Source organism: Galeopterus variegatus, unplaced genomic scaffold, assembly GCF_000696425.1.
Source record: "Galeopterus variegatus unplaced genomic scaffold, G_variegatus-3.0.2 Scaffold2945, whole genome shotgun sequence".
Taxonomy (NCBI): domain Eukaryota; kingdom Metazoa; phylum Chordata; class Mammalia; order Dermoptera; family Cynocephalidae; genus Galeopterus; species Galeopterus variegatus.
The window spans coordinates 163,049-175,736 of record NW_007729056.1 but is presented as its reverse complement, the minus strand read 5'-3'; the positions used below and the strand labels follow the sequence as shown (position 1 = coordinate 175,736).

The following is a 12,688-nucleotide window of genomic DNA, read 5'->3' as shown; positions in this document are numbered from 1 at the left end:
CCTATTTCCTGAAGTGTCTCTCCTATGTTTTCTTTAAGAAGTTTTATTGTTTCAGGGTGTATATTTAATTCTTTAATCCATTTTGAGTTGACTTTAGTGTATGGTGAAAGGTATGGGTCTAGTTTCAAGCAATTATTATTTCTATCATATATTTCAGTTTATGTGTACAACCATGGACATCTTGGCTGTTCTTTATATCATTCTAGATTCTGTTGTTTGACCATGCATGTTAAATATCTTATGTCCGTAATGAGAGTGGAGGCTTGTTGAGGCCTCATCTTACATGAGTGTGCCTGTTTTATATTTCAGGATTTCTGGGAAATGGCTTTCTCAAGTACAAGGGTGAAAGTTTATGTCCTCATTTGCCCACACTTTGTTCCCTGGTTTTAAGTTGAAAGCTCAGAATCAGCCATCATCTCATCACTAGGTGGCACTTGTGGATCACAAATAGTCATATGAATTTTTGTGACAAGTACATGATCCACAAATACAGATAATGTTTGGAATCTCTGCATGGACATTTCTCAGAATAGAAAAATGAAACAAGGGGAATCCTGCTGAGTACCAATTGCTTTGATATATTTATAAATACATGGTTGAAGAATATATTAAATTACTTCATAATCATTATTTTACAATTAGTAGTAATATCAGTAGGTAGGCTAGTCTTTATGCGTGTCTTCTTAGCCTAATGTTGCCATAAAGTTCAAATTTTTTTAGAATCTGTTTGCTGTTCATCTTAGTTTATTGTGAGAGAAATGAGCTCCTTATACTGATTCATACCCAACTCCAAACACTTTCTGTTCTTTTGTGTTATTTTAGGGAATGCCTGGTTTTAACTTAAGAATCCTATAGATATTCACTAAGGAAAACATAAGCATCTCCATTTTACTGTTGAGAAAACAAACTCAGGGCCGGCCCGGTGGCGCACTGCTACAGTGCGCCGCTTGGGAGCGCAGCGGCGCTCCCGCCGAGGGTTCGGATCCCACATACAGACCGGTTCCCGCTCACTGGCTGAGCGAGGTGCGGGCGCAGCACCGAGGGTTGCGATTCCGTTGCTGGTCCCGGTCCAGGCACGACATTGAGGGTTGCGATCCATTGCCGGACACGAAAAAAGACAAAAAGGAAAAAAAAAAAAAAAGAAAGAAAACAAACTCAAACTTGCCCAGCATTAATAGGTAATAGACAGGGGCATTTTGCCCAACAGAAGCCCAGTTTCCTTTAAGCTGATAACAGACAGAAGCTGACTATAGAGTGTGTTGGTCATTGCTTATTTGAAGCTTCAAATCCTAGCTCTCTGAATACTTTCTGGCCCAGTGATCTTAGGCAAGTTGCAACCATATGATTCCATTTACTCACCTTTAAAATGGAGGTGGGGAAGGAGGAACAGGAGGCGGGGGTCAAGGAGAAATTGGTGAAGGGCCACAAAAAAATGTTCACGTTGTGTAATGATAAAATTTTAAAAATAGAGAAGGATTAAATGTGTTAATGCATGAAAAGCACATAGAATATTACTTAGCACATGGTAAATATTCAATAAATGTTAAACACTTGGGTGGCTTTATATATTGAGGCATGTTCATACTACTTTATGTGATTTATGAAGTGGAATTTAGCAATAGCTAGAGTGGTCGTACATCCCAGTTTCCAACTGTTACCCTGGTATAGTTTTTATTAGTGCCCCCTTTTTAATCTACGAAGTATCCCAATGTAAATAAATCATTTGGTCACCCTAGCTATAGTCAGCTTTCTTTTAGAAGAGTTTTATGTCAGGGATTTGTTTATGTTAAGTTTGTTTAAAGTGAAAGTTCCTCCAAGGGAAGACATAACTGCTACTTTCTGATATATAGAGGGCTTCATATATGTTACAAATTAGTATTACTAACATTCTGGTGTTAGACTGCCTGGCATCAAACTGCACTCATCACTTGCTAGCTGTATAGTCTTGAGCAAGTCGGTTTACTTCTTTAAAGCTAGGTGCTTCATCTGTAAAATGAAGATAGCATTCTGCCTGCCTCCTAGGACTGTGTAGATGAGGTAATATGTAAAACACTTAGCTCAGTGCCTACTACATAGGAAATACATACAAATGTAGTACGGGGAGGTAGACTTTTTGCTTAAGGAAAAGGCCTTGACACAGAGTGCTTAGATACTTTGGAAGTTGAGAGATTGGAGTAGATGGTACTTAACTAAGTTCTTTACAGTAATTAAATCTAATGATTTTGTTCTAACTGATATCAAAAGCTATTTTTTGTTTTTGTGTTCTATTGTTATTTTTATATTATGGAAAATGTCAAACATTTATAAAAGTAGGGAGAACAGGATGAGAGAGCAGTGAATGCATGTGGTACCCATCAGTTAGCCTCAACAATAAAATGATACATGGCTGATCTTTATTTTTATAACTTTTAAAAAACAACTTTAATCTGATATATTTTACATATAAAATTCACCCATTTGAAGTGTTCAGTTCCGAGGTGTTTTCGCAAATTTACCAAATTGTCCACCATGACCATAAATAAGTTTTCAAACATTTTCATCACCTTGGCAGGATACCTGCTACCCATTTAATTCCAATGTTCACCCTCAGCCCCAGGTGACCACTGGTCTGCTTTGAATCTCTATAGATTCGTCCTTTCTGGACATGTCATATCAATGGAATCATGCAATATGTAGACTCAAGTGTCTGGGTTCTTTCTCCTGGCATGATGCATTTGAAGCTTATCTATGTTGTAACATGTATCATAGTTTTCTTTTTTCCTGCCAAATCATATTCCATGTATAGATAATACTATGTTTTGTCTGTCCTCCACCATGGCCAGTCTTTCATCATCTATATTTTTATCCTTCCCTTCCATCTTCTACCCTTACTGAATTATTCAAAAGCTATCTTTAATTTCTTAAATATGGTAGCTTAAAACATTTATTATATTTATTATTTGCTCTTTTTATTTTTCCAAACCATCTTCTGTCTTCTCATTCATTTTGCCTGTTTTAATTTTTCTTCTACATTTAACAAATTGCTTTACTTTTTTATGCCTCCATGTGTCTTTTTTGTTTATTGTTTTGGTTTTACTTCAGAGCAAGGGGTTGTCTACACGATGAACTTTCAAAAATAAAGATATGTTCATTTCGTTATCTCCTCACTTTACTGAAAATTCACACTTTTTCAGTGGCAAATCCAGATATTCATAAGTTCTTAAAAGTTCTTTAGTAAGTATTAAAGATTGGCTTCAGTGTTGTATATTGGACTGGATCTATTTGCTTCTGATTTTTGTGGGTTTTTTGTTTTTTGTTTTTAATTCAGGTTGTTGGAAGAGGAGCCTTTGGAGTAGTTTGCAAAGCTAAATGGAGAGCGAAAGATGTTGCTATTAAACAAATAGAAAGTGAATCTGAGAGGAAAGCCTTTATTGTAGAGGTAAGTTGAGATGTTGTTTCTCTTGTGTAGTTCTTTATGTAAGATACTCTGTGAATTTAGAATTATGGAATAGATTCTTTGTCAGTTGTCATTTCTCTGTATGCATGCATAATCAACAATTTGGTTGAATCAAAGGTAGTGCCAAAGAAACATTTTTTCATTCACGGTCTTAATTCTGATTAAAAATCAGAAGAAAAAGACTTAACTTCAAAAAGAATTTATCCCTGAATTAAAACATGATTTCATTCCTGGAATTTAGATCTATTTCAAGGTATAGTATTTTATTTTAAAATAGAAAAGAAATGATATCTCTCCCATTATCTAAAATTAAGAAGGGAAATTTTATGCTTTCATTTTTAACAGTGTTTTTAGAAATTCAAATGAGATTATTTTAAGGAAAAATCATTTCAAATTTGGTTTTTCTCACTTAGCTTGAAAATCTATAACTGTTCTCTTAAAGATTGGATGATGAAGGAAAATTCAGTAATCATGAGGTTATTGTAGTATCAGATTTATTCCTTATTTTATTAACTTTGTGTTATTTTGTATTAGATCACAGTATTTAACTAAATCAACGTTTTCATCACTTTTTAGCCTCATGGTTAAAAATGGATAAATGGGGGCCGAGCCCGTGGCGCACTCGGGAGAGTGCGGCGCTGGGAGCAAAGCGACGCTCCCGCCGCGGGTTTGGATCCTATATAGGAATGGCCGGTGCACTCACTGGCTGAGCGCGGTGTGGGCAACACCACACCAAGGGTTGCGATCCCCTTACCAGTCACGAAAAAGACAAAAAAAAAAAAATGGATAAATGGCCTCCACGTATAAAACTTTCAAATTTATATCTCTGTTTTCATTTAATCCTAATTTCAAAATATATTTTATCTTTTTTGGGGCCGGCCCGGTGGCGCACTGGATAAGTGCGCCGCTTGGGAAGCGCGGCGGCACTCCCGCCCGAGGGTTCGGATCCCACATACAGACCGGTTCCCGCTCACTGGCTGAGCGAGGCGCGGGAGCAACACCGAGGGTTGCAATCCCGTTGCCGGTCCCCAGTCCGGTACGGGGGCAACACTGAGGGTTGCGATCCGTTGCCGGACACGGAAAAAGACAAAAGACAAAAAAAAAATATATATATATATATATATATATATATATATTATCTTTTTAAATATATAACATAGAGAAATGAGAACTTAATTGTGATATGATGAAGTGATTTGTAATTGGTTGAATGAGTTGAGAAATGCTGATGAATGGTTTGATGTCATCATGAAGATAAACAATCTATAGTAGCATACTCCAGGAGTCTGGCCCCAGCCTTACCTTATTCGTGATTTTCTTTATGACTTAAATAAAGTCATTGATCATATACTGTTGTATTGGCAGTTTCACAAAGCTGGGTGAAATATATGTATTAAATGCTAGGAATCAAGAGTCAGAAAAATCATAATAGATTGGAGAAAAAAAATTTTAATCAAGATTATATGTGCATGTAATATAGTCAAATGATTCTCCAAGAATTCTTAGTTTAAAAAACTGTAATCCTTTATATCCCCTCCCATCTATTTTTCTCCTCCCCGTAGACAACTGCTTTGAGCTCGTCCTTTCATTTGTGTTTGATGTCCCCCAATCCAGATGCTGTTTATTATACCTTCTCTAAAGAATCCACCTCTAGTCTTCTGATGAGATGATAAGAGGCACTTGTTAAGCTATTTGAAGTCAGCGAAGGAACTTTTGGAGTAACTTTCAGCTAATCCCCCCTCCCTTCCTTCTATTTACTCATTTTTATAGGTGTCAGGTACTACCATGACTCCCCAATCTTTTGGAGGTTTTTTTCTGGTTTCTTCTCCGTTTTTCTCATTGCCAGTTTACGATTCATCTCTTTAAGGTCTGCTGTGTCAGTTATTGCTGTCAGTTTCTTTACAACTTCCAAAAACGAGTGCTATTTTCTTATTTCATATTCTCTTCTGAGTTTATTCCTTAAAAGAAAAAAACTTTTACTGATTTAGGGGGATTTAGGGAGCAGGAATAAATGCTCAAATAATCTGTTACCTGAAGCTCAGGGCTGAATCTTAGCAAGATGAAATGTAAGTATATATTTATAATATATAATAAATGAATACAATAAATAGTGATATTAATTCTTCTGTTAGGACCAGAAATTCACAAATGTTGCCTGTAGAGAGATAAAGCTTTCTAGTAGCATACAGTAAAAATGTTTAGAGATTTTAGTGGACTTAATATGAGCCAGCAGTATAATGTCAGTAATTGAGGAGAGGGGGAAGAGAGGGGAAAGGACAGAAAAGAGAGAAGAAAGAGTGCAAGAAGCAGTTTGGCGGGGCAGGAGGGACACGTTAACAGAAGTTTAAGATATAGAACAAGGGAAATGAGTACAGCCAAACTCCTCACTGACCTCAGTTTGAATTATTGGGTTAGGGAAGCTTAAGACTGGAAAGTAGGGCCGGCCCGGTGGCGCACTGCTACAGTGCACCGCTTGGGAGTGTGGTGGCGCTCCCGCCGAGGGTTCGGATCCCACATACAGACCAGCTGCTCACTGGCTGAGTGAGGTGCGGGAGCAACACCGAGGGTTGCGATCCCGTTGCCGGTCAAGAAAAAAGACAAAAAGGAAAAAAAAAAAAAGACTGGAAAGTAGGGAGACCAGCTATGAGAAGGCTATAGTAATTACTGCAGTGGTTCAGGTTGGAATTACTAAGGCAATAGCAGTGGGAATGGAGAGGAAGGAATTAATTCAAGAGATGGGAAATGGAATGGAGGCAAGTATACAGGAAGAGTGCACATTTTAAGTCAGATAGATCAAAGTTCAAAACCTAGCTGTACCACTTTCTAACTGTAGGATGATTAGCAGCTCATTTAACCCTCTCTGAGCTTTAACTTTAAGATCTCCTTCCTTAAAATGGAAAGCATAATACTTACCTTGCAGTGTTGTGATAATTATACTATATCTATAAAGTGCCCATCAGGATCCCACTCATAGTAACTAGACTATTCACCCATAGCTAAGGTGTGATGATGACAACAGCAACATGGCTTCTTCTGGCGTGGATAACTCAGTTTAATGCCATCTCTGGGATGATGTCCTAACATTACTTGGTGGAGTTAATTTCTTCTTAATCTGTGTACTCATCATGCCTTGTTCATAACTCTCGTTATAGCATTTTGCACATTGCTTTGTTTACATGTCTATCTCCCTAACTAAACTGTGTGAACTGGAGGACAGGGATTCTGTGCCACTCTGGTCAGAGACTTGGTATTTCCAGTGCCTATGACCACAGTGCCTGCCTATGTATAGTAAATAGTGATTATTGAATGATTTAAACAAATCTTTTCTACCACCATAAGATTTTGATAATGCTATGAAATCAGTACCTTAAAAGTTATCACTTTTTAAAAGAAACCTTAATTTGTTACAGCTTCGGCAGTTATCCCGTGTGAACCATCCTAATATTGTAAAGCTATATGGAGCCTGCTTGAATCCAGTAAGTTTGTCACTTTTTCATCGTCACCTGTCTTATGAGAAATGACATAGCAGATGTGCGCAGGTGTATAGTTTATGAAGCTGTTTTGATCTATTATCTTAGATGTATTTCTATAAAAACAGTTGTACTTTATGCTCTTAATTTGTCTCTAGTCTTTTAGCAAAAAAGTATATTGGAGGAGTTGTTTTAGGTGGTCTTATCCAATAACCCCTTCTTTTTATGAGGTTTTTGATATCCTGTGACGGTACCTACTTAGTAGCACTGGAGAAAGTTCCCACACGATCTTGTGAGTATGTTTTTTATATACATCTCTGCTCTTGATGAGCGCCTAGAAGACAAGGTCCTAGGCCGTAGATACCTTTTTTTTTTTTTTTCCCTCCAGTGTCATTCACATTGTAGAGACCAAAAGAATGACTTTTAATGCACTTACAAAATCGAGGTGTTGAATTAAGTTATCTCTCAAGGGCCCTAACATGCTATAGCTCCGTGGTTAATTCTTCTGGCATATGTTTCCTTTAGGTGTGTCTTGTGATGGAATATGCTGAAGGGGGCTCTTTATATAATGGTGAGTGTCATTAGACCTGTCTTTATCTAGTAGATTAAAATAATTTGAAAACTTTTAATATAAACTGTAAGTTATTTAATGTTCTTTACAATTTACCATCAGAGTCCCAAAAGCAGGGTTTTTTTAAAAATGAAAAGATAAGAAATTTGCTACAACATAACTTTGAAATTTAGAGGTCTATAAATTTTTATTGGTGGTACTTTTCATTTTGTTAACAGCATTTAAGCAAAGTAAAATTTGCTTGTTAAATAGATTTTTAATATCTTCAGACTTTAATTTTTTTTCTTTTTGCCCTCTCTTTCCTTTGAGCCTCCTCATTTAGAACTCTTTAACCATACTTCCATTTCACTCTGCTTTATTTTGCTGTCTTTTCAAAAAATAAATTGTGAAAATGCACTTCACAGAACATTTTAATTATAACAATGAAAGAAAACTGTGTATCATTTAGTTACCTTTGTAGAACAGAGTTTTCACCCTAAAAATACCAACCATATATACATATATGTATTGTCTCTTGTAGTACCAGTTATATAAAATAAACAGTTGGGTTTTACTTTTTAATTGCCATTATTTTATGTAAACTTTTTACTTATTTTTCTTGCCCATGTGTTTATCATTGTTAATGGATATCTAATCCATTGTTTTATTTGGTTGAACTACTTCTAGTTTTTAGCTGTTATAGAAGGACAGTTGTAAACATCTTGGTACTCATTATTTTGTTTCTTTCTGTACTATTTCTCTGCATCTCTCATATGGTAGTATGTCATAAGACTGCTTATAATTTATATTACTGTGTGAAAGACTTGATCAATTTGAAAAAGTATGCTAACATATATTAATTTCACTTGAATGTATGAATAGCATTTAATAGAGGTACTATTAAATGTTAGATACTTATGTGACAGCTATCTACTCAAAGCTATCTTTCTTACTTAGAAAGGAATTAAAAGCAAGACTGATGGGAGTATATATGGAAAAATACCCAGTCACGTGTTCTGATAGAGCTTGCATTCACATTGTGTCTTTTGTTATATGCAATAAAGTTCTTTTTAGTTTGTGCCTTTCTTTTGCAGTGCTGCATGGTGCTGAACCATTGCCATACTACACTGCTGCCCATGCAATGAGTTGGTGTTTACAGTGTTCCCAAGGAGTGGCTTATCTTCATAGCATGCAACCCAAAGCTCTAATTCACAGGGACCTGAAACCACCAAAGTAAGTTCTAGTAATGTGACACTCCTTTCTCTCCCCTCCTCGCCACCCCTTATTCACTCCCTAATTCAAGCCAAGTATTGCACATGAGTTTCTTTGTTCCCTTCCCTTTTGTCTTACTCAGGAATGTTTATCTTTAACTCACCTTCACCATTTGGTCATTTATCTAAGCTTGCATTTTAGAATGTTGTTTTAGTGAGATTTTTACATTTTTTATTCCTTAAAATTTGCAAAGTGATTATAGCTTGCTCTTTCAGTGGAAAGCAGAAGGGCGTTTCTGGCATCTGGGTAAAAACTGAAAATATTCTGGATTTCTCTGTAATGAAAGTCCTGGGACTTTGAAAGGACTTAAAATTTTTCTTAGATAACTACTTTAAGAGACAGCTTTCAGGGATTTTTTGTTTATATATGTGTTCAATTAAAGAAAACATTTCTTTCTAATTTTTTCTTCTTTATCCACTTGTGACAGAGTGAAAAAGTCCCTACATATTCTCTCCCCTCCCCTACCCCCCCTTACCACATCAGTCTTCAGGTAAGAGGTTCCCTCTAGGAAATCAGTCACAAGTATAGTCTTAAATTATTCTCTTCTTTTGATACTGGTTTAAAGCATTAAAGCATCACTTCTGGATGTAACATGACATTCTTATGTCTAATCTGGTATATTCTACATAGATTACCACTCTTGGAATTTCTGTTCTTTCTAGTGTACATTATTTCTATTCCCAGGCTTAAACTGATTTCTACTTCCCTGGGTCCCTGGTAAAATAATATGTAAGCTCTAGATTCATGACATTTTTATTTTCTTAACTTGACTCCCAAGGCTGTTATCCTAGCTATCTGCCTTGGCTAATGAGGAAGAAATCACTTAGCCTTTTTCCTTGGTTATGGTTATTCAGTTCTCCTTTCCCCTCTGTATTAACACAGAGTTGAATAATTTAAGCAAACTCATGAGAATCATAGCTCTTATCCAGCAATAAATTGACTAATGATTCAAAGGAAGCAAGTATCAGGCACAGACAAAGAATTCTTTTCCTGGAGGAACCTGAAACCATTGAATGCAATACCCAACCAAGTGTGTCTGTTTTCTTCTGCATTAGTGTTTTGTCTTTGGAATAAGTGACTAGTTATTGAACAATATATGGAGAAATATCTTACAAAAGGAAGTTATTGCCATTTTCTAACATCTTTTATATTGCATTAATTATACAACTTAAGCAAATATTTCCCATCTCCATCCAGCCATACCCTATAAATTTTAAGTTTATTTAATTAACTTAGTTAGATCAGACGTATCCTAGTAAAATAATTTGATGGTAGGGATTCTCCTTTTGTTAGTAAATACCAAAACATATTTACAAGAGATCTGGTCTGTGTCATTCATTCCTCTTGGCCATCTCCACGGTAGAATTAATCCTATAGAACTGGAGATTGTCTTTGGGGCACCTAGTATAGTATTAGAATTAGAATTGATTTTTCAGAAGGCACTGGGGAAAAAAAATTTTTTTTGGAATGGATATGATTTCATATGCAATTGAATATACATACTCACCCGCTGTGTCTTATTGTCAGTGAAAAACCTATATTCTGAGGTCAGGAAGAGTTCCTCAGAATGGCACATACGGGAGGCACCTGATGGTTTGGTGAGGTGTTATATAGTATCAAGTTGTGCTTGTGCCTCTGTTTTATCTTTTGCAAGTTCATTCACATGTATATCAGAAATTAAAATGCTTTTAGTCTTAACTATGTGAAAATAAGCCCTACAAAGATCATTTAGGTTCAGATTTCAGTGAGCCCTGAATGTCATGTTCAGGGCTAGTGAACTATTGAAGTCTTACAAGTAAAAGAGTACTAATATAAAAATCATTAGAAAGAAATTTTTGATATCTTGAATATATCAGGATGAAACAAGGAAACCAGTTGCAGAGTTCTAAAAATTGTCTTGGGTAGAGAGTAATAAGAGTTTGAACAAGAACAGTGAGGTGGGGCAAAAATTTTTTGTTGATGTACTTACAGAGATAAAATGGATCTAGCATTCTTTTCACTTGAATTACTGTGGAAGTATTTTTGGTAGCATGGAGTTGTGTGTAGTAGTTTACCTGGCTTATCTTACTCACACTGGACTAAAAAGATAACTAATTTTCTAAAATAAATCTCTCCAGTTAATGTTTAAGGACAAAATTATATACCAAAAGTTTATAAAATATTTAATTAAAATGAATCCCCATGTACTACTGTTGAATATTAGTACATGTGATTATGTAAATTATCCGTCTCTACTTCTGTTTGTTATCAAAACCAAAACCTTCTAAGTAAGAGTAAGCTACTTGGTGATTGTAGTTGGGTAATATAGCACCTAGGAAAGTCAGAATATTAAGTTCAGAAAATTTTCTGAATATCTTTCATTGTCATTTTAACCATGATAGATTTTGTACTCCTCCTACACATACATATTCTAAACACAAAAATGGTTTTGGAATTGAACATTTTTAGAAGTATCTTTAAAATAAAGACATTATAATAAGGACCATTCTTTCCTTCTGTATTGGTTTGTTTTACTTTATTTTTAATTTTATGTTATTATAATTTATTTTTTATAGCTAAACTTCTATTTTATGATACTATAATTTTGACCCACTGATATTTTGGCCAGAGAGAAGTATGTTCAGTAAAGATTATGGAGCTAAAGAAGGAGACATCAAAATGTGAGTCTAGCAGTCTCCTAAGAGAGCTAGTTTATAGTCAGTTAATTTTTGCTGATATTCTTAACAATTAGGCTGTTATATTTCATAGGAGTTGAATAAGGAACTACTCATTTTGCTTAACCCTTTCCATTTCCATAAATGTACCTTCTCTTATTGTAGAATCAAATTTTGGCCTTGTTACTTTAAATTTTTTTTTTCTTTTAACAGCTTACTCCTGGTTGCAGGGGGGACAGTTCTAAAAATCTGTGATTTTGGTACAGCCTGTGACATTCAGACACACATGACCAATAACAAGGGGAGTGCTGCTTGGATGGCACCTGAAGTTTTTGAAGGTAAAGTGGCAAAAGCATGTCAATCCAATATGTGCTTATAGATTTTCCCCATTTCTATGATTTTATTTCTGCATAGTACATAATTATGAGGTATATACTGAACTCTGAGGAAGTGTTAAATAAATATAGGCTTAGATCCTAAATCATAGCAAGGTTTAAATTGTCTGGCATCTTCTATGCAGGTTCAAGCAAATGTACAGTCAGTCCTCATTATTCCCAGATTCCATAATTGCAAAATTGTCTACTTGCTAAACTTTATTTGTAACCCAAAATCAGTACTCATAGTGCTTTCACAGTTATTCACAGACACTGCACATGCACAGAGCAATGCAAATTTTGAGTCACCTACCATGGATTCTCTGCTGAGGTCAAATGAGGCCATCCTCTATCTTCTTGTTTCAAGTCTCATACTGTAAACAGGTGTCCTTTTTCTAGTCTATTTAGAACCATGTTTTTTCCCATTTTGTTGATTTTTGTTTGATTTTGCTGTTTAAAATGCCCCCCAAACATAGTGCTGCCTGAGTACAAGAATGCTGTTATTTGTCTTACTGAGAAAATACGTGTTAGATAATTTTCATTAAGGCTAGTGCTACTAGCCATGAGTTTAATGTTAATCAACAATGTATATGAAATAAGATGTCTTTAAATAGAAACACACATGAAACAAGGTTATGTATTGATCAGTTGACAAAAATGTTGTGACCAAATGCACACAGAAATCCTAACCCTCTATTTCTCCTAGGAGCAATGATTCCGTGTTTTCCAATTTAGTATTCACAGAGACTTTACAGAACATAAATACCAGGAATAATGACAAACAACTGTGCTTTTGTATTGTTTCCTAGCAGTTAAAAATCGACAGTCCTAAAGTTTAAAATGAGTATGCCATGAAAAGAATACAAGTAATTGGGCAGAAAAATGATACTAAGAACTACAGATAATGGGCAAGCTTATGTTTACTTTCTTTT

At 35.5% G+C, this 12,688-nt stretch overlaps 1 protein-coding gene across 2 annotated transcripts in view; it reads left to right on the top strand.

Annotated features, from left to right (window-relative positions):
- MAP3K7 (mitogen-activated protein kinase kinase kinase 7) overlaps positions 1-12,688 on the top strand; it is a 72,639-nt gene that overhangs the window by 14,950 nt on the left and 45,001 nt on the right. For both annotated transcript variants that reach the window (XM_008583505.1, XM_008583504.1), the window contains exons 2-6: positions 3,308-3,418; positions 6,847-6,912; positions 7,432-7,477; positions 8,551-8,689; positions 11,596-11,720. In XM_008583505.1, the coding sequence (XP_008581727.1) occupies positions 3,308-3,418; positions 6,847-6,912; positions 7,432-7,477; positions 8,551-8,689; positions 11,596-11,720 (487 nt within the window). The remainder of the gene's footprint in view (positions 1-3,307; positions 3,419-6,846; positions 6,913-7,431; positions 7,478-8,550; positions 8,690-11,595; positions 11,721-12,688) is intronic.